This window comes from Cyprinus carpio, chromosome B19 (genome assembly GCF_018340385.1).
Source record: "Cyprinus carpio isolate SPL01 chromosome B19, ASM1834038v1, whole genome shotgun sequence".
NCBI lineage: Eukaryota > Metazoa > Chordata > Actinopteri > Cypriniformes > Cyprinidae > Cyprinus > Cyprinus carpio.
This window is the reverse complement of record NC_056615.1, coordinates 6,835,065-6,856,984: the sequence shown is the minus strand read 5'-3', so window position 1 is coordinate 6,856,984 and position 21,920 is coordinate 6,835,065. Positions and strand designations below refer to the sequence as shown.

Here is a 21,920-nt window from a genome sequence, read left to right as displayed (position 1 = left end):
TTTGTTCATGTGGAGCATTAAGTAAATTTGTTTGGGCCCTGCAAAAGGTTGCAATATAATAGCCATGGTGGAAATTTATCAGAAAAAAAAAATATTCCAGCCAAAGTTTTATCTCATGTGTGAAGAGAAATACTTTTTAATGAAAATTGTTAGTCGACGTGTGACAACACCATTGGGGTGTTCCCTCTTTTCCTCGCTTTCCTTCACTTTTAAATTTTACACTTTTTAAACTTTACTTTTTACATTTTTATGCTTTTAAATTTCGACATTTTACTTTCACTTTCAAATAGCGGCAATTCAGCATAAGGAAATTGTTCGTGTTAAGTTTGTTTCAATTTTCCCTCGTTTTCCTAAACTCTTAAATTGCTTAAAAAATTCTAATTAGTGGAAGTTTGGCATTAATTGCTTGAATGCAACAACAAAATTCAACATCAAACTCACTTTAATCTATATATAAAACACAGAAATTTTATTTTATTTTAAATAGGTATACAAACCTGGAAATAAGTAAACATGTATAATATATAACCAAATAAATAAGAAACGTAGAACGTTTATTAGCAAAACGAGTAAGAAAGCTTGGAGGCACGGCATACATCTTGATGTCAAATAAAATAAATAAATGACACAAATTTTAAATAAAGTAAAAATCAGCAAACACTGTGGAACCAATTAAATAAGAAACGTATGTTAAAAAAAAAATACTTCCAAAATCACCTTAGATAAACGGCAAAAGTCAACAGGCTTTTCAAAATCCAAAATATTGCCAAACAGGTCTTTTTGCATTTCTTTTCTAAACTAAATCATCCGCCATCGTCTTGTCTGTCTCACCTCACTCTTCAGTCAGCTCGACAGAAATCTGATCTGTGATGTGCTGTCGTTCGGCACACTGCATTGAGCAGCCGCATTCAGTTTTTAATTGTAGTGTCTGTTCTTTTACTGAACTAAATTATTTTTATTACTATAAAAAAAATCAAAACTATGGTGGGGGTCGGTGCCGTGGTGGACAAGTGATGTAATCGGTTTTGCGGCTTAACACCGGTATCACTGTCAGCACCGTCTATTGCAGCAAGCCTAGTGCACACAATAGCAAAAATAATGTGATTTTAGAAAAGAATGTGGAAGTACATGGGGCTTTGTGAATCTTATAATGTTACAAAATTTTCTATTAAATTAAAACACGTTTATTATTTTATCTCAACATTTTAAAGTCATTTTAGGCATTAGGTTGCTGGATATAACTGCATAGAAAGGGTTATTGTTTTGTAATTTTTATTTTTGTAACATTAACACACATTATTCACAGCTTGTGGCTATATTGTTTAAACAGTATTTTTAGCAAGAATAATGGGATTTTTATTTTTATTCATTTATTTACTTTACAATGTCATTAAAGTTCAAGTTTCATATACTTCATATATTTTCAGAAAAACATTAGACTGTTGTTCAGCAGAGATCTGAAACTTAGAGAACTTACATTAATTTTCTGTTAAATTAAAACGTGTATTCTTTAAACTGTTCTTGCCATTTTTGCAGTCTTTTTAAGTAGGGCTGGGTGATTTGCGCTGCTTTTCCTTTGTTTTTTCTGTGTAAACATGGATGTGTTTGACTGTTGCGCTCTTGCAGTGTCTCATGCATGAAACGCCATTCTAAAAACACTGCGCTCAAGTTAAGCGAAGTTCACTCCCATCTTCTTGCATGTTTTACCTATTCCACTGACAACGTCACATCTTTGTCAAAACAAAAGCAATGTGTGAATGATGCATCACGTCACAAGCGAGCAGTTAATCATGTGCACCAACATGCGGTTGGATCGTTCTTTTCTCTTTACTTTATCACCGGCATGTTGTCAAAGTGTCTATGTGACGAGAGGGGCGGGGCCGTGAGAACGGAGCGAGGCCGGTGGAGTAAATGCTAATGCACGACACCTGCACCACTCACTGGTCTCGAGTCCCATGGAGGAGCTCCGGAAGGATAAAAGTAGGAGTGATGACAGCATTGGACGAGAGAGGACCAGGCCTGGACTTTATTTTGGTTTTGGGTTTGTTTGTGTGCGACAGTTGTACGCGAGGGACTGTCGCGCTATTTTGTGTTTATTTTATTATTAAAGTTTTGTTTGAATGTTTGCTGGTTCTGGCCTCCTTCTTTGTTGCAGTCTAATTCTAACATTTGGTAATATTTCTATTCAAAATTGCCATTCCTTGATTCCTAAAAAATTAAATCGTGTCAAAACAATAAATTCAAATTAATCGATAAAATTGGGAAAATTGCCAAGCCCTAATTTTAAGGTCTTAGGCCTTACATTGTCATGGCAGGTTGTAAAAGTACATATATATCTATATATAGCTATACAGAAAAGATTTTTCACACACAAACTACATGAACACTGATATTCTTCATGTCTTGTGGTTATACTTTTGAAACCGTGAATATTTTACAAATTGGCCCAATTCACTTCTATTGCCTATTCTTAACCTAAATTTTTGGTCCATCAGAAATTACAAAAAATTAAAAAGAAAAGATCATTGCTGTGAATGGCTTATATTAGCTTATATAATGGATCTCCTGATTATTTCAGACATGAGGACTTTCCTTTGTACTAAGACAAACTCTCGCAGACAAACAAACTCTCGCAGAACCTGGCTAATTCTGGTCTCATTTTGTGCTGGTTACCGCTGCTCTGTGTTCTTCTGCCAAGCGTAGCCTACACTGGAGCCACTGGATGACTGCTGTAAAATGTAGTTGATGTTGTGTGGTCCAGCGTGTGTGGTAGATTTAAAGGATGCTGTAAAAGAAGGCGAGAGGGCAGAGGGTGGAGCAGACGCTGTGTGAGCTCTTTGTGTCACACAGGTGGATTTTAACGGAAACTCTGACAAACGTTTTTCTGCTGGAATTTAATTTTTCGATGATTTAAATGTGAAGTTAATAATGTAAAACCAATTAAATTAATTTTTCTGTGAAATTAAAGCTTGTGTATTATTTTATCTGCAATCTGTTCTTGCCAATTTTATGGTCATTTTACGGTGTTGAGCATTACGTTGTAGGATATAACCACTAAAATGGTAAGTGATTTTTTTTTTTTAACAATAAAATTCCTTTTTACAGTTGCAATGAAACATTAAAGATCTCTTTTTGTTTGTTTGATTTTATTTAATTTTTTGTATTGTGATATACGTCTGAGTGTAACAGATTATAGATTTTTTTTTGTTTTTGTTTTTTTAACAAATGTAGGACTAGGACATGAGTTTATTTATCAGTTGTTGGTCTGTATTTTACACAACCCTTAAGGGAATGAGATGGGAGGAAAAATTATATTTTAAATGCTTGGGTTCTCTCACAAAATTGTGTTCTTCTGCATTTGCATTTTCTCGTAAAAGTGTTGCGTTCCAACATACTTTGTTCACTTGCAAAAGTACTGAAATATAACTTTCCTTTCTAACGTTTCCATAACGGAAGCTTTGTGAGCAAACACAAAGTTTCTCTGGGGAATGCAGAACATTTGCAAGAGAATGCAAAACCACTGAAATTATAATTTCAGGATAATTCCATAGGATTGTAAGATGTGGGCTTTGCAGGTTAATGATCAGGTTAATGACATTTTGTTTCAACATTATCTGGTCAAAAATATACAAAATAGATGGGCTGAAAATCTGTCATCCCAACTTTCAAAAGATTTGTGCTTGGCCAGTTCTTGGTTCCTCAGGATTCGTTGCTTTAGGAAGTAATGCTTGTCTTGCCTGTTACTGTTCACAATAAGGAACCGTTTTTAGTAAGTTCAGCCTGCTGAGAACTTGCACTGGCTTCTGAGTGACCTCACTTCACACATTGTTTGAGTTCACTTCGATTTGGCATCACTCAACACCAGCTTATTGGACACAAACTGGGTTATACAATACACCTCTCTTGTGCCTACTCCCCAAATAAGAAAAGTTACTCTGGAAGAGTGATTCTTGAGTGTTGTCCAGTGTCTCGTTTTTTAGCCTGTTGTTGCAGAGAGGAAGGAAGTGGCGTTCACCAGGATTCTGGAGGCTATAGTTGTTTATAGCCTGGAGCAGAAGTTTGTGGCCTCTGGATTCAGCCCAGTGCCGTGCGGTTGGACTGAGATTTGAGGCCGCAGCCCTGTTCAGGGTGTGTGCACCCGGAGAGGTGCATTCTGGGTGACGGTGGTTTAGCCACTCTTCTGAAATCTAACTCGAGGCGCCTGGCTGAGCAAGAGTAGCTGGTTTTTGCAAAGCTTATTCCTGTTCCTCGCTAATTAAGGCTGCTCTCTGGGACAAGACCAGACATGTGGAGCACATGAGCTGTTTATCCTACCACAGCGCCGCTCTTCAGGGGATCTTCTCGCTTTGATTCAGCGTTTTAAAGACATGTGTGTGCTTGTTTATCTGTGATTACAACTTCACCATTTGAAAAGCAAATGGGTCAGTTTTGAGTCATGCGGATGGAAAAATGTACCTGACGTTTCTCTTAAACCGACACTGTAATCGGAGCCATCTAACAGCTGTCTGTATAAAGCAACTGTTAAATGCATGACTAAAATGTTATTTAATTACAGCCACAAAGACGCCATTGTGCCATTTTTTTTAACCTTTTTTTTAACCTTTTTTTTTTTTTGATTGTTATCAAGAGAACAACTCCTAATAACACGTGTATTATTAGAGCTTTTCCTCCCTGCATTCACAAACTTCTCCAACCTGCTGAGAATTCTTCACATTCTCATTTGCAGACTGGCCGTCTGGGCCATTTCGGACTATTTGTGGTAACCAGTCGTCTTTTGTCTTTCTCAGTCTCTTCTGTCACAGTCTTCTCTGCCCATATCTTGTTTTCTTAGAGCCATTTCTGTGAAAACTATCTTTGGAAAAAACAACTCGTAGGACACTATTATAATTCAGAATTTTGTGAACTCTTCATGTTTAGTTATTCATTGTCCAAGTTTTAGTCTGTTGTTACAGAAACAACCTAATCACAATGACTTATCGTTTTGACTAGATTAGACTTACACTTGTTCACATGCCACTTGTCTATTTTATTACTTGCTAGTGTACCTTATTTATTTTTTTTACTGTGGTTTATTTACTGTTCTGCTGAAGTTCAAGTGGGCCATTCCCCAGTATTTTTGACTATTACTGGATTTACAAGTTTTTCAAGTTTTTGTTTATTATTATTATTTTTTTTTTTTAGTGCATTGTTCATATCTTGCAGTGTTTTTTTATAAAAATCATTATTTTTGTCAACAGCATCATGATGCTCATTTTCATCTGTTATTGTGGACTAGATTAAAATGAGCATTTCTTATCACTATTTTAGTCTTCGTTTATATTAGTAACTGTCTGGCTGATTTCCTTCGCTTCTCATACTTTATTCCCGCACTGACAGTGGTGAAGAGTCTTCTTTGTAATTAAGTCCTAAAGTAGCTCAGTAGTAAGGAGGTGGAGGGGGGTCTACAGCTCTCAAGACCTAAGCGTATTGCTGGCTTTGAGTGTTTTCTCTTTCATTAGAGAGAAATGTAGATGATTATTGCAGTTGTGACCTAATGGTTGGAGAGTCTGACTTGTAACCCGAAGGTTGTGGGTTCAACTCCCAGTACCAACAGGGATTGTTGGTGGGGGGAATGAATGTATAGCGCTTTCTTCCACCCTGAATACCACGACTGAGGTGAGACCCTTGAGCAAGGCACCACTGCTCCGGGTGTGTGTTCACAGTGTGTGTGTGCTCACTACTCGCTGCTGTGTGTGTGCACTTGGATGGGATAAATGTAGAGCACAGATTGAGAGTATGGGTTACCATACTTGGCTACACGTCACCTCACTTCAAATTGAATATCAGGGGTTGGTGTGGCACAGTGGTTAAAGAACTAAAAAGTTCTAGGTTTTTTCTCCACCAGGACAATCCATGAGTCATTACCACTGCAACCTTACAAGTTCTTAACCTCAGGTAGATGATTGCCTCTGTAACAATTTAGTTTCAGCTAAATGACTACTTACTAAGTCAAATCATACGGTCACAGTAAACAACCTGTGAGTAGAGAACAGTCTAGCCCAGTCCAGAACCTACTAGGGGGTCCTTATGGAAAAAACAAAGATGGAGGAAGTCAGGGGCGAAGCTGTATTGTCTTTTTCCAGTGGATGAGGGGCAGCCAGTGATCAGTCAATCAATGGTGAAGCAATGATTTTCCACCAATATGCTGTTGCTTGACCTGCAACCTTCTGGTTATCAGCAAAGCTCTTTAACATCTGTGCCACACCACCCTCTGATTTCCCCTTCATCCGTTCCTTATCTCCATTTCTGTGTAATAAATTAGCTGAATCTCAGAGCCAGTGGTACACTCAAGGTCGTGAGAACTGCAGGAGTGACCCTGCCGCCCAGCTCATTTAGGTGGCCTTAATTACAAAGAAGACTCTACACCCCCACAGTTACACAGACACACCCAGGCTGTTTATGGATCGTTCACAGACCATTCGTGCTCCTGCCTCATATGGTTTTTGGGAGGCTGAGGGCCAAATGTATATTAATTGCTGACTGTACCGTCTGGATACGCATCCCATCCATTGTAGTTGTCTCAGATCCCCCGTCCCTCATTTACCCTCGCCCTCCCTCCATCATTCCTGCATGCACGAGATGAGATGGCTGGAATACTCCCCATCTTCTGTCATGAGTCTGAGTGGGTTCACAGAAGTTCACATGGACTGTACTATCCTCCATGTTTGCAAATGTTTTCTTCTGCTTTTAAAGGATTAATTTACCCAAAGAAGTTCTGTCGTCATTTACTCCCCCTAATGTGGCTCCAAAACCCTCTGACTTTATTTCCTGAAACACAAAAGGATAATAGGACGAAATAGGACATGAAAGAATCATAAGGTCTTGTGCACTATATTCCAAATCCTTTTATGATATTACTTATGTGATGAGCAGATTAAAATTAATTTATAAAACACTGAATAATTAACCTCCTTCAGGAGGGGAAAATCGTCAAACAGATCAAATCAGTGAGTTACAGAACTGGATCATTCCACTTTGTGAACTTATCATTCAGACCGGATCAACTGATTAATTGAATTGGCTGTTATTTGTATTTATAATCATAAATGCAGCAATGAAATCTGGTACAAGAATCGTCTCCGTATTTACATCAATTTTTTGCACATTTACATATGTGAAGCCCTTAGCAATAGTCAGAAACCCGGCCCACAGTGATCCCATACATAGAGTTTAACCAGTCATAACATAACAGAGGTAATTTACATATTCTTAGAGGTCTTAAAGGTACAGTAAAAAAAAAAATAACTATAATTCTAATGGGCAAAGAGAGGGTGGAAATGGTTGTGTAAAACTTCTCAGTAAGAAACGTTGACTATAGTCCCGTTCACACAATTAATGTTAACTGCAAAACTTTTGTGCGATCAAAAGGATAGTTCCCCCAAAAATGAAAATTATCCCATGATATGCACACCCTCAAGCCATCCTAGGTGTGTGACTTTCTTCTTTCACATGAATGCAATCGGAGCTTTATTAAAAAAAAATGTCCTGGTTCTTCCAAGCTTTATAATGGCAGTAAAGTGGTCAAGATTGTGAAAAAAGCGCATACATCCATCATAGGAAGGGCTCCTGGGGTTAATAAAGGCCTTCTGAAGAAAATCAATGTGTTTGTGGAAGAAAAATATCCATATTTAAAACTTTATAAATCTTAATCTTTAACTTCCCCTAACTGTCGCACTCATGTTCACGAGAGAGTACCGTTCCAGCAGATGATGTAGGAGGTATAGATGTAGTGTAAGCTCCGGTGAGAAGTGACGAATGTGGAAGCGCAGAGGAGAGAGAGCAAAACTAAACACTGGTCCGGAATTAGATTCTGTAAAGATCTGTAAAGAATTTTTTTAAGCCATATAAGCCATGAGGAGACTGGATTTCCAGCTTCCGCTGCACCTACATCCTACATCATCCGGTGGAACGCCACTCTCTCGTGAACGCATGTATGACAGTTAAGCCCTGTTTACACCAAGGACGATAACCATAAAGATAATGATAAAGACATAGTTCTAAAAATCGTTCTCAATATTAAAGAATAGCAGAGTTCACACCACAGCTATAACGATAAAGACACCGAGAAACGATATTGTTGGAATCACTTCCAGAACAATTTTTTCAGCTGATGACACCCAATCAGAATCAATCCTACTATCTCGAGCTCAAGAATTTAAAGCGGCAGACGTGTGTTCACTAAGAATAAAATGACGATATCGTCCGCTGGTGTGGACACTAATATTGTTATCTTTATAGTTATCGTTTTTGGTGTGAATGGGGCTTTAGTGGAGTTGACTAGTATTTCCAATGTCAACTAGCAGCAGCAGTTCTGTTTAATCAACTAGTTGACTAGTTGACTAGTCTCTAGTAAATACTGTCCTTTATTCTATGTGACAAGCGAGTGGAAATACTGCAGTATTTCTTCTTTTCTGTAAGCGCCACCTACTGTCAGAGAGTGAAATTGCATTTTCATTCAGACCGTTTGCCTTTTTTGTATTAAACAAATAGAATGTGAAATTCACGCCATGAAAACATTTGTGTTGGTGTGAACAGGATTTAACATTAATGTTACATGAATGTAACCTGGCCCCTCTAAATTTTCACTTGTAATTTGCTCTCATTATATTGTTAACATTAAGCGTATCAAAAAGTAAACATACTTGACCACTGATAGATTGACTGCAGACTTTAGCTATCACACAAGAGCCAAAGTTGTCTCAGGAGACCACTTAATCTGTCATCTCTCACATGTATGAAACTAGCTTTGTGTGCATGTGTCATGCTTCACAGGCAGTAGCCCTCATGTACAAGGGAAATGAATCTAAACTCTGTGTTTTGTGTTTGGTTTGTCTTTTTGTGTGTAAGGGGGGATGGGTAATGGCTTTTTGTAAATCCTCTTTAAATCCTTTCATCTGTAGTGGTTGGACAGACCACATTCCTCATACCTTCCCTGCCTCTTTCATTGCACTCTAGTGTTTAAGCCATCCTACAAGATGTAATTCTGAAATCATACTAGCCTTATTAGCGGTTTGCCAATGGATTCCTGTAAGCCAATTTGGCTTTAGCTTGCTGAAAGAGGGGTGCAGGGGAGGACATATTGTGGACGTTCATTTAAAGAAACAATTAGACTCTGTGAATGGCGGGACACCAATGGAAGCCACGTATATAGGTCAGAGACCTTTAAAACAATAAGCTCCCCCTCACTGTGAGGGCACCTGACAAATAATGGCACTGGAGCAGAGGCCTTATCTCATTGGTTGCTGGGAGACTGGCGAGCTGTCATTTACGTTGACCTGATTGGCACGGTCCCAGTTCCACTCTCAGCTGCTAACACCCAAAAAGTGATGAAGGAGGGAAATATACTGGCCTATTACTGGTACCATGCAATAAATTATGTACAAAGTTTGGCATCTGAAGACTTTTTTGCCCACCAAGACTGTATTTATTTAATCAAAGAGACCGTAAAAGAATAAAATTATGAAATATTATTTCCATTCAAAACAACTGTTTTCTGTTTAAATATATTTTTTAAAATGTAATTTATTACTGTGATGGCAAAGCTGAATTTTCAGAATCATTACTGCAACTGTCAGTGTCACATGATTCTTCAGAAATCATTCTAATTGTCCGATTTGTTGCTCAAGAAAATTTCTTATCCATATTGGACACAGTTATGCCACCTAATTTTTGTTTTCTTTTAAGGATTCTTCAAGTTCAAAAGCATTTATTTAGTATTTATAAAGCACAGATTCTGCATGACCATATTCTACATCCCTAATCCTACCCAGTACCTAAACATAACAACTACCTTACTAGCTATTAATAAGCAGAAAATTCAGAGTTTGAGGCAAAAGTCGTAGTTAATAGTTTGTTAATAGCAACAATAGGACCTTAAAATAAAGTGTGACCAAATACTTATTAAAATTATTGTTTAGCTGAATTCATACCTTACAATTCATTTTTCATGTAACAGCTGCTTCAGCTTTTAAATGTAAAAGAGCCAGAAGAGAATAGTTCTAAATTTGTTGTGCAAGGGATTGTTGGCAGTAGCAGATGCAAACAGCACTGATGTTCACTTCGTAATTCCCCTAGAAACAGCACTGCATCGGGGCACATGTGGCATCTCAATTTCAACATACTCTGAATTGGGAAATCATAATTCTCATATTCTATTTAGGATGCATTGGGACATTGCACTGGTTTCAATATTTCTATCATTTCTATCATCTGACTTAAAAAAATCCTCAAACCTGCATCGCCTTTTCAAACAGGATCAATGCATTGAAGCCGTATCTGTTTGGCTGCTGTGTCTGAAATACTCAGCCAAATGTGTTAAGTTGTCGCTTGCCAATTAGCAAAGACTTTTATCTCCAGTTGCTTTACAGTCCACTGATTAGTGGGGCGGTCTCAACTAAGTAGCCTTAGGTTAAGTGGTTTGTGAAAGGGCCCAATAACAACCGAGCACAACTGTGATGATGGTAGTAATTCTCTAGTTCCTTGTGAGAGAACCTGTTTCTTGAACCAGCATATTTACGTCAAAATATGGCGGTTCATTAGTGTCGTCCACCTAATGAATTTGATTTAGTCTGTAACTCTTTGTTAAGAGTTAACAGATTCAGCTGACCGGCTTTGAGGTCAAAACAGATCCATCTCTCAGCAGAAATCTGTGGGCCACCTGCAAATCTCTGCTGCTGTGCGGTTGAGGAGTTCAGCTGTGTATGTGGGAGAAGCCAGTTAAACCAGATGCTGTTTCTCCGGAGAAATTGACAGTATGAAGCGTTTGATAGGACCTCTGGCTGAACTTGCTGTAGCAAGACTGCGTGACCATGAGGTGTCATTATGTTTTTATGATGGAACATGAAGTTTTATTGTTATATTTCTTAGTTCATTCATAATTTGTTGCTTTTTATCAAAATATTAAATAAAGAAAGATTACTTTGGCTTTCTAAAGTCCAGTATCTGTTTTTAATGTATTTAGACTTCATCTGTGTGGGTGAGTGAGTGAGTGTGTGTTACGTGTTAGACGTGTCTACACGTGAGGGTCATCAAGGCAAACAGAGGAAGCGGAGCAAGGCGGAATCTGAGATCTTGGCACACATTTCAGCAGGTCTCATTCAGGAAGTGGGTTGTGAAAGGGTGTGTGTTGAGTACAGGTGTGGAAGACCAGCCTCAACCTGCCCAGACCTTCAGAACACTTTCTCAATAACAATAGGAAGAAAGACGCTTGTCCTGATGAGGCATGACTGCCTCGTGTGGCCGACACTCCTTGCGTCTTAAAAAAAGTTTTTGTTGAACCTTTTCAACTCCTAATACTTTACCTGCAAGTCTCCGTTTTTGTTTGGGAATGTGACTTCAGACCCTCTCCAAAAGTAAACATGAAGAGATTCTTTCAGTAGTTCTAGCTTGCCATGAATGCAGTATGTTCTCATTATTTATGTAAAGACTGCAGCATCATTTTCTCTCATAAACCGCAGCATAATTCAAAGCTTAGACTCTGCAGAAAAGCAAATTGCAGTGAAAGCATTTTTTTGCTGTGGTTTGGAATCATTTTCATCATTGGTTTCTCAACATTGTTTTTGCCTTGCATTGTGAATAGTTCATCCTTTTTGGAAGACGATACAGTGAAACTATGTAGTTACCGTTTCCAAACCAACATCCATTTTCTTCTACATTTACCATTGTTTTAATTTATTTATTTGGCTTATTATGAAAGGGCATTGTACTTGAGTAGTTGAAATATACATGTGACTATTCTTAAACAAAATCTTAAGCTTTGTAAACTTCAACCTAAATGCATTTCCCTAGAAGTTTCTTAGCTCGACTTGGGTGCAAGGAATATTTTCACCCTGTTTATCTGATTAGCCTAGTTTTTCTTTCCTCCACAAACAGCTTTAAAGGTACAGATTGCGGGTGTCATTAACACTTTAATCCTCCCTCATTCCTGCACCCCCTCTAAACCCGGTGCTGTTTGGTGTCACCCGTGACAGTGAGAGATTAGAGAGCAGATCTGGAATGTCTCACTTAGCACCTTGTTTGGGGGGTTGGGATCATCTCAAATGCAGGATGAGGTCAGAGCCAGATGAGGACTCACCCGCTCATCACTGATGAGTCAAACGCACACCGCATGACCTCTGGGAGAACTGCAGGAGTACAGTGTAGCAGATAGCAAATCTGTGGATTAAAGGGAGTTTTAGGATATCATTGCCCCGTCCACTTGCACTGAATGTGCATGTGCACTGAATATTATGTATAAAGACTAGTGCCACAATGCCAGGGATCTGCAGGTCATTACCAGGGTGTTGCTATGCAGTTACTATTGTATTCTGAGTGGTTGCTTAGTTGCCAAGTCAAAAGCATCCCACCCCCCTCTAAGTATCCCTGAAAAAGGCTTAGGTCCCTCTTTTAATCTAAATCTATGGCAATTATTTTATCATCCATCAGACATAAATTGTAAGTTTAATCACTTTAAACCCAAAGTATGAATACCAATAATGGTGACATTTGTGTTGGCAAACACATCTAATAATATTTTAAAACTATATAATTACATTGATTCATCAATGGTGCATTATAAGAAAGGGCAAATTTCTCTGACAACTGTCACTATAAATCTTTCAAAATGCAATTTTATTTCTTCTGTTAACATCTTTTGTACTTGAATGATGATTTGGCTCATCACAACTTGTCTTGCTTGTGTTGGGAAGAGCTTTTCCACTACAGGTGGTGACAGGTGCCTACAAACACAAGGTTAACGTAGACAGAGCATAGCAGTGTTTCTCTCCATTATTGTCTTAAAGGAATAGTTAACTCAAAAAATTTTCTTTTACCCATGCTCAAGTCATCCTAGGTGAATATGCCTTTCTTCTTTCAGATGAATACAATCAGAGATATATTATCTAATATCATGACTATTTTTTACTTTTTTGTGGTGTTGTTTGATGCTTGATTTTTTTATGAAGCCAAAAAAAAAAATATATATATATTATAATACATATGACTCCCGTAGGTTAATGAATGCCTTCTGAAGTGAAGCGATGGGATTTTGGAAGAAAAATATCCATATTGAAAACTTTATAAACTATTATCACTGACTTCCAGTTATGTGTTCACGAGTTATGACATATGACAACGTTTTGAGTTGTTTGGCTATACTGTAGATTTGTGTTCATATCCATTTTAAAATGTGCCTCCACATCCGTCAGTTCTCCCCTTAGCATCTGTTATGTCTATGTCCTACATCATACACCGGATGGCTTGAGGGTGAGTAAATTATGGGATAATTTTTGGGTGAATTGTTCCTTTAAGGGTCACATCAGCTTTAATCCTGGTACTAGGTCTGGAGACCCCAGCAAAAGCAAGTATTTTTCTCATACATGTTTTGTCTTTTTTCATCAAGGCTGAAACTGATCAGTTTCCTCTTACTCATGCATATGAGGTCATAAATGTACCACCGACACACATCACAGCGTCAAGAGGGCAACCAGTGCATCCTGAACCATGTTCTGCTTCCTGACTGTCTTCCTCAGTTCCCCACATCTTTTTGTTAACCCTGCACACACTTCATAACCAAACATTTACTTTCAACCTCAGTGCTTTACGTGATCACTGGTAATAGCCTTTATTTAAATTTCCATGGATGTTACGTACTGGCAGCCACAGTGATTATGTCATGTAATGATAGGACATGCTTAGTTATGTGTTGGGCCTAAAGGACTCTTGGCAGACATGTCCTAAACTTGGCCACACTTGCTGAACATATGGGGGGTGGAGAACAAGGTTAAACACTGAGCATATGTTTTCGTGTAGAGATGGTTAATGTGCAGAGCTGCATTGAGAAGCATGTGAATTGCACAGAGGACATACAACCTGTACATTTGAGCTGTTTTTCTTTCTTACCAGGGTAGACTTGGTGGAATGTCTAAAATAACTTTCATAGTTTGTCTACCTGTTAAAAGCAGTCCTTATGCAACATCACAAAAAAGATGGCAAGGGAGCTTAATCTTCCGTCACAGTCTCCACCCTTCACCACTGCCTGCTAACTTCTCCCAGATGTGTAAAACCCATAGGGGTGTGTAAGAGCCTGCATAGAGAGCTCTGCTGAGTGTGCACCCGTGAAAGAGGGGCTACCTCCTTTAATCTCTCTCAGGGTACAGAGAGAAGCCGAAAGCCATCGCTCCATTCATCCAGGGAAATTTGAGTGTGACGGTTTAAAGCAAACACAGACGGACTCTCCCAGGGGGCTCTGTCTGAGAGCCATTACGCCTGATTCTGCACTGCGGTGAACCCTTGAGTACCTGTGTCTGCTTTATATGTATATAATCGAATAATATATGCAGTTCACATTAGAGTTCCCTTTCTTTCTTCTGGTAGTTTAGTGATGTTTTGGAAATCAAAATTCTATTTGTCAGGGTAATATATAATCTTCTCATTGCAAGCTGGTTGGCCTCACAGGCAAGGTATTGTCATGCAGAATTGTGTTCACACTGTTGATCTGTCAATCAATGGTAATACACCACTTTATTCACTCGTGGCTTTGGTGGATGACTTTCACCAAGTGCATTCTTCACCAACATGACATTGACAGCAAGCACAAATAATAGAACCCAGACAGGAATTTGGGCAGGGTTTTTTGGAAATAGGAAAGTGGATCGCATTGGCAGTTTCTCCAGAACACACAGTAGGAAATGCAGGAGAAAATGGGAAAATAAACGGTGTGGGTACGCATAATGATTGGTAATAAAAATCTTTTGAGTCCTGCTTTTATGAGCGTTTGTAAGAAATCCAACAGAACTTGAAAAGGGACCCTTTCAGTGTGAAAGTTAACGAGAGGTGGGACGACGTGAACAAAGGCCTGAGACCTCGCCCACTCCTCTTTCCCACACCCACCCGTGGGTGACTGAGGGGGATCGTACTGCTACGGTCAACTGATGAGTTATGCTTCAAACATGTTGTGGGTCATCTCGGTTAAGTTGTGAAACAACTTCTGCATTCCTAGCTGAGGCACTGTGTGGTGGAATGTGGGGTTTATTCCTACCAGGCTCGCCCACCACATCTCGATTGACCCCTGACACTGGGACTGGGCCCCTTCCCATGGAGCCTAGTCAGGTAAATCCAGTGCCAGGCACAGCATTGAAACATTACTTTATTTGACCTGTCTATTTCTGAATGACAACATATGATAAATTCTTTCTCTGCTTTCTCTGGGCAGAGTTAAGTGTTTGTAGGCCTTGTTTCTCTTAAAAAAAATCTCTATTCCTTCATCTTAAAAAATGCTGTCTTATTTAATGCATGTTTTAGGTGGTTTTCTGGATGTTACTGACAGGAGTGGCTAAATATCATGGTGATTCTGGCTATTGATATAAGGCCATCAAGCCCTTAGCCTTTGGGGGTTTGAAACCACAAGACAAATGACAAGTTTGAAAATCAATGTTTTACAAAAAGAAAAAATAATTTTGCCCTCAAGTTACTATTGTAGACAAGTCCATAACCCAAATTTCCACCATTTAGTGCCTAAACCTTTAATGAACAAATACATGGATTATGGTTTGCAACATTTGTTTGTATAAAAGAATGTATGAAATAATGATTTGGGCATGTTGTTCATCAGCTATTGACTCAACATCCCTCTCTTTTATGAAAACTGGCACTTAATGAAACCTTCTTGGGCAATATTGTTACCTTTATCGAACCTGTAGACTTTGTTTTCTGTCTGGTAGGCACTGGGCCATTCACTTTCCCCAGGAAATGTCTGGAAACAGCAAGCTGTCCTTTGATCACTGAGCTGAATTTGTTTTCCCATCATGCATCAGTGCACTGAGGATTACTCTGTCAGGAGTAGTTTAGGTTTGGTGACTTACTGGCTTGCCCTTACTCTCAGTCCCATTGGAGGTTAAAGAATCCACATTGGGTCTATGCCGATACCAGCCCATACAGGTCACCGGGAGACAGAATGGAAAATCCAGTGGAGTCTAGTTTCTGCCTGGCAAACCTAAAAAACACATTCATTGCCCCAACTCCAAGTCCCAGCTTCCAGGATCAACTTTGTATTTGCTTACTTATAAACTACACCTTTCATCAGTCCCTAAGTTCCTACATGTTCTGTTACATGTTCAAACTTCTTCTCAGAAAAAGACAGTTGAGGGTGGACATTTGGAGAACAGTACCCTCTTAATGAAGGCCAGAAGCAGAAACACTTCAATGTGTTTCCTATCAAAAGACTAGCAGTTGTGGCTGAAATTCCAGGACATAATAAAAGCCTGTCTGGACTCAATCAAAATAATCAGGCCGACAAAGAGCCAAACTAAGAACAACTGTGGCTGGATGCTTTGAGGAAAATTCGGAAGCTTTGTAAAAGCATTTTTAAAAATTGATTTGAGAGTAATTGAACACAAGGTGGGCATTTTTTTTGCCTGTATTTCCCTGAGAACTCATGCTGGGAAGTCATTTAAACTTGCACTGAAAACTATACCTTATATCCACAACAAACAGTCCAGGTGTGGTTGCTGTCTGACTCAGCACAGAGGGGGATGTTTTTGAAGCAAGTTATGTTAGTGTTCAAAGAGAAGCCTTATTAAAACACTCTGTGCTACTCAAGTTATATTCTATCATTAGTCTCACAAGTACCTCACCAAGGTAAGCAGTCCCTATGGGGGCATTTCAATAATACATTTCTGTTTTAAGATGTGTTGTGTCAGTAGGACTTGTGATCACACTTGATCTCTTAATCTACGTGCTCCAGTAACATGGAGTTCTTACAGCAATTATCAGCGTACATCAGAACATGCATATACCTTCAACAGAGACCGTTGTGTTCAGTCACTAGTTGCGGGTACGTTTTTGTAATAATGGCCTCATGTTTTGAGTTAACTTGCCAGAAAAAGCATGTTACATCATAATCCATGGAGCATCTGAGGGGTATAAACCGTCTGGCAGGTCTGATTAGATTTGCATGCTTGTCCTCATCAACAAGCTTTACTTTCCAACAGTACTAAGGCTGAAGTTTAACAAACTGATCCAATCTCTTGATTTACCATGTTTCTGTACATACTTGAGGCTTAAGCTTCAAATGTAAAAGTATTAACAGTTGTCATTCTTGTTTACTCTTGCAGAAGAGGTTGACTACAGCAGCTTCGGCACCAGCACTCTGACCCGGAAAAAGAAGGCTGTGGTCACTCTTCGCAATGACCTGAACCGCAAACGGCCCCACATCCGCATTGGCATGCCTCAGGATTTCCGTCCCGTGTCGTCCATTATTGACGTGGACATCCTTCCTGAATCTCACCGGAGAGTTCGACTCTACCGGCATGGCTCGGACAAGCCCCTGGGATTCTACATCCGTGATGGAACCAGTGTCCGTGTCACACCCCACGGGTTGGAAAAGGTCCCAGGTATCTTCATTTCCCGTCTGGTACCTGGAGGCCTGGCCGATAGCACGGGCCTGCTGGCTGTCAATGATGAGGTCTTGGAGGTTAATGGCATCGAGGTGACAGGAAAAACGTTGGACCAGGTGACTGACATGATGATCGCAAACAGCCACAACCTTATCGTGACCGTGAAGCCGGTGAACCAGCGCAACAATGTGGTGCGCAGCAGTCGTATCTCGGGCAGCTCTGGTCAGTCATCCGACAGCAGCAGTTCGGTGGGATACCCCGCCATCACCGCTCCCACCGGTGCCACCGCCATCTCTCATGGCTACAGTCCAGAGGATCTGGAGAGTGACGAGGAGTCGGACATCGTAATTGAGAGCAACATGAAGCGGCCATCACGCCGCTCCAATGCCTCGGTGGCTTCAACTGCATCCCGGTCCCAGACGCAAACGACCACCGTGACCCCTCCCAGCCCCCCTACACAACCCCAAGTGAGGCCGCCATCCACCGTGTCCACAGCCTCTTTCCACTCTCAACCGAGCTTTAATGGCACAGTGCACAGTAGTTTGAGTTACAAGTTGCACAAGGACCTCACCCTCCAACACCACTCCTACCACAGCAGCAACCCCGCTATGCGGGAGAGCAATGGCAGCCTACACAAAATCCTCAGCAACATGAGGACAGACCCCCGTCACAGCCTGGTTTTACCCAGAGGAGGGGTGGAGGAGGATGGCACGGTCATCACTTTATAATACATACAGTCACATAAAATCCAGCCCTCCCAGAGACTCTGCCTTTCAGCCTGGGGCATCAGACTTGACTTTAAACCTCACCAGACTTTAAGGGTTTCGGAAAATGAATAATTTAACAGAAACAATATCTGCAATTTTATTCTTTTAAATGTTTGCTTTCCCTGTGTTGTAATGTCAAAAATGTTTCCGATTTAGTGGTATGCGTCTCTTTTTTTAGCAGAGACACTTTTTTATCTTTGTCTATCAGTGTTTCTCAGTTCTTGTTTAGAGGTTCATTTTAATCATGTTACCTACATATCTCTTAGGACCAGAAATTGGGTTAAGACCTGTGCGTTCTGTTGTCTTCTGTTTACAGTTTGTATTTGAAAACAAGCATTTGCCCCGAAAAGCCAGTTGCATTAGGCAAATGCCAAAATTAATTTACACTTAATCAGAAACACAAACTTTTGTTTGCCTTGCCCAATCCAAGTTAATAACTGAATAGTATTATTATTAATTATCATAACTTTTAGTGATAAATATGTATCTGCTATATGTTTAGTACATTTATATGCAATAAATGTACTATTTGGCAGATATCCTCAGAATGTTGGTTTCCAAATATATGATTAAAAAAAAGGCTTTTTTGAAATTGCATACAATTTGTTTAGATGATCCTCTCAGTTCAAATATGCTGCAAGGCATTAACTATTATGTTGACTTTGGTCTTGTAGGGTTTCATTTGACTTGGTTTCTGGTTTATTTGACTGCAGTGGAGTGTAATGGGTCATCATTTATAGGTATTTCACACTTGTATGTCTTCTTGAAGACCTTTTGACTTCAGTAGTCCAACGGAATGTGACTCTGTTGGTTCTCTCTGTGTTTAGTGGAACACATATTTTCTGTCACCTAACTGTTAATGAAGCCTCACCTCTGACCTCCATTTAAATCCCCACAACAGAACAGAATGCTGTCTCATAGTAGTCAGTAGTAGTCATATTTAATAGCTTTTGTGTTAATGCAGCCACTAAGCATACCTAAAGGGATAGATCACCCCAAAATAATAATAAAAAAAAAATTAATAATTTACTCACCCTCAGGTTGTTCCAAACATGTTTGCGTTTCTTTCTTCTGTTGAAAGATGTTTTGAAGAACCAAACAGTTGACGGTAGCCAATGACTTCCATAGTTTTTTTTTCAGTCAATGGCTACCATCAACTGTTTGGTCCCCAACATTCTTCAGAGTATCTTCTTTTGTGTTCAACATAAGAAACTCATACAGATTTGGAATATGTGAGGGTGAGTGAAAGATGATTTTTTTGGAGAACTGTCCGTTTAAGTCCAGTCAAACTTCAGGTATTAAATGCATAGTCTTATAACATCCTGTTATACAGTAGAAACGCACAGTTTATACCCAGTAATTTTGTTTATAGAGAGAAAGTCTGTGGAATCATTTTTGTATATAATTTAAAACCACTGTGGATGTACTTTCTTTTGCTTTTTTGGTTGACTGCATCATTTTTATCTTCTTGAACAAAGACTTACCTTCATATCCACCATTTTTGTGCCTTACTGCCCCTCCTACAGACATACTTCACTCAAACAGACTCTGTATTTGGATCTGACCACTGGAAATATTGTAATTTTGGTAAAAGCAAGGACGTGGTAAAACACGTGCGTGTGCGAGTCGAAATACATTTGTTGTGAGTCGCCATCTGCTGGTCACTGCCTGAACTGTTTTGCTGAAAATCACATTCTTTGTTTTGCATTAATACTTTTTCATTCGTATCACTGTTGATGGCTTGGCTCGTCTGTATGTGTATCCATTAAAAATAAATAAAATTAAAAGAAATCCCAAACAAGACGAGCTGAAAAGCACATTACTAAAGAAAAGGGGTACAACAGATTGTCTTAAGTCAGTCCTGTCAGGACAGGTTCAGTGTCATATTTATGGTTTAATGCAATAAATTTCAGTGTCTTAATGTTCCTCATAGCACAATATATCAGTCAGGCAGTCAAACCACATTTAAAATGGTAGTTTAAAGCCTTTTCAGTGCAAAAAATACATGTGAATATTGTCTATATTGTTTTTATTAATGTCAGTCGTTTTTTTAAATAAGTGCATAATAAAATTCAGAGATGGATATGATGCATTTTGTTGGTCTTTCATTATTATAATGTTTTTTTTTTTTACCCCCAACGATCAGAGATCTGTTCCCATGTCAATGTGTATGAGTGTCTAAAAACAACACATTTCTTTTGTGTTTGAGCACACTTAGCGGGAAAAAAGCTCATTCTATTCTATTGTAATCTATTCTATGTTTCATGAACCATTATAAATTTATTAATTTTATATGTGACCCTGGACCACAAAAAGTAGCATAGGTATATTTGTAGCAATAGCCAACAAAACATTGTATGGGTCAAAATTATATATATATTTTTTTTATGCCAAAAATCATTGTCATATATATATATATATATATACAGTGGTGTGAAAAAAGTGTTGGTCCCCTTCCTGATTTCTTCTTTTTTTGCATGTTTGTCACACTTTAATGTTTCAGATCATCAGACAAATTTAAATATTATTCAAAGATAACACAAGTAAACACAACATGCAGTTTTTAAATGAAGGTTTTTATTATTAAGGGAAAACAAAATCCAAAACTACATGGCCCTGTGTGAAGAAGTGTTTGCCCCCCTGTTAAAACTGATTTAAGAAATCTCTTAAATAGGACCTGCCTGACAAAGTGAAGTAGAAAAGATCCTCAAAAGTTAGACATCATGCCGAGATCCAAAGAAATTTAGAAACAAATGAGAGAGAAAGTAATTGAGATCTATCAGTCTGGAAAAGGTTATAAAACCATTTCTAAAGCTTTGGGGCTCCAGCAAACCACAGTGAGGGCCATTATTCACAAATGGCAAAAACATGGAACAGTGGAGAACCTTCCCAGGAGTGGCCGGCCGACCAAAATTACCCCAAGAGCACAGCGAGAACTCATCCAAGAGGTCACAAAAGACCCCACAACAACATCCAAAGAACTGCAGGTCTCACTTGCCTCAGTTAAGGTCAGTGTTCATGTCTCCACCATAAGAAAGAGACTGGTCTGCATGGCAGAGTTCAAGACGAAAACCGCTGCTGAGCAAAAAGAACATAAATGCTCATCTCAGTTTTGGCAGAAAACATCTTGATAATCCCCAAGACTTTTGGGAAAATACTCGGTGGACTGACGAGACAAAAGTTGAACTTTTTGGAAGGTGTGTGTCCCATTACATCTGGTGTAAAAGTGGCACCGCATTTCAGAAAAAGAACATCATACCAACAGTAAAATATGGTGGTGGTAGTGTGATGGTCTGGGGCTGTTTTGCTGCTTCAGGACCTGGAAGACATGCTGTGATAAATGGAACCATGAATTCTGCTGTTTACCAAAAAATCCTGAAGGAGAATGTCCGGCCATCTGTTCGTGACCTCAAACTGAAGCGAACCTGGGTTCTGCAGCACGACAATGATCCAAAACACACCAGCAAGTCCACCTCTGAATGGCTGAAGAAAAACAAAATGAAGACTTTGGAGTGGCCTAGTCAAAGTCCTGACCTGAATTCTATTGAGATGCTGTGGAATGACCTTAGAAAGGCGGTTCATGCTCGAAAACCCTCAAATGTGGCTGAATTACAACAATTCTGCATAGATGAGTGCACCAAAATTCCTCCACAGCGCTGTAACAGACTCAGTGCAAGTTATCGCAAATGCTTGACTGCAGTTGTTGCTGCTAAGGGTGGCCCAACCAGTTATTAGGTTTAGG

The 21,920-nt window shown here is 39.2% G+C and overlaps 2 protein-coding genes across 2 annotated transcripts in view; one reads left to right on the top strand and one right to left on the bottom strand.

The window, feature by feature from the left end:
- The window catches only part of LOC109053408 (partitioning defective 6 homolog gamma-like), a 37,509-nt gene extending 17,243 nt beyond the window's left edge, over window positions 1–20,266 (top strand). Inside the window, exon 3 of the mRNA XM_042744769.1 lies at window positions 17,130–20,266. Within this exon, the coding sequence (XP_042600703.1) occupies window positions 17,130–18,139 (1,010 nt within the window). The 3' untranslated portion in view covers window positions 18,140–20,266. The remainder of the gene's footprint in view (window positions 1–17,129) is intronic.
- LOC109085447 (atrial natriuretic peptide receptor 1-like) overlaps window positions 1–21,920 on the bottom strand; it is a 1,054,061-nt gene that overhangs the window by 471,032 nt on the left and 561,109 nt on the right. The gene's annotated exons all lie outside the window — the stretch shown is intronic.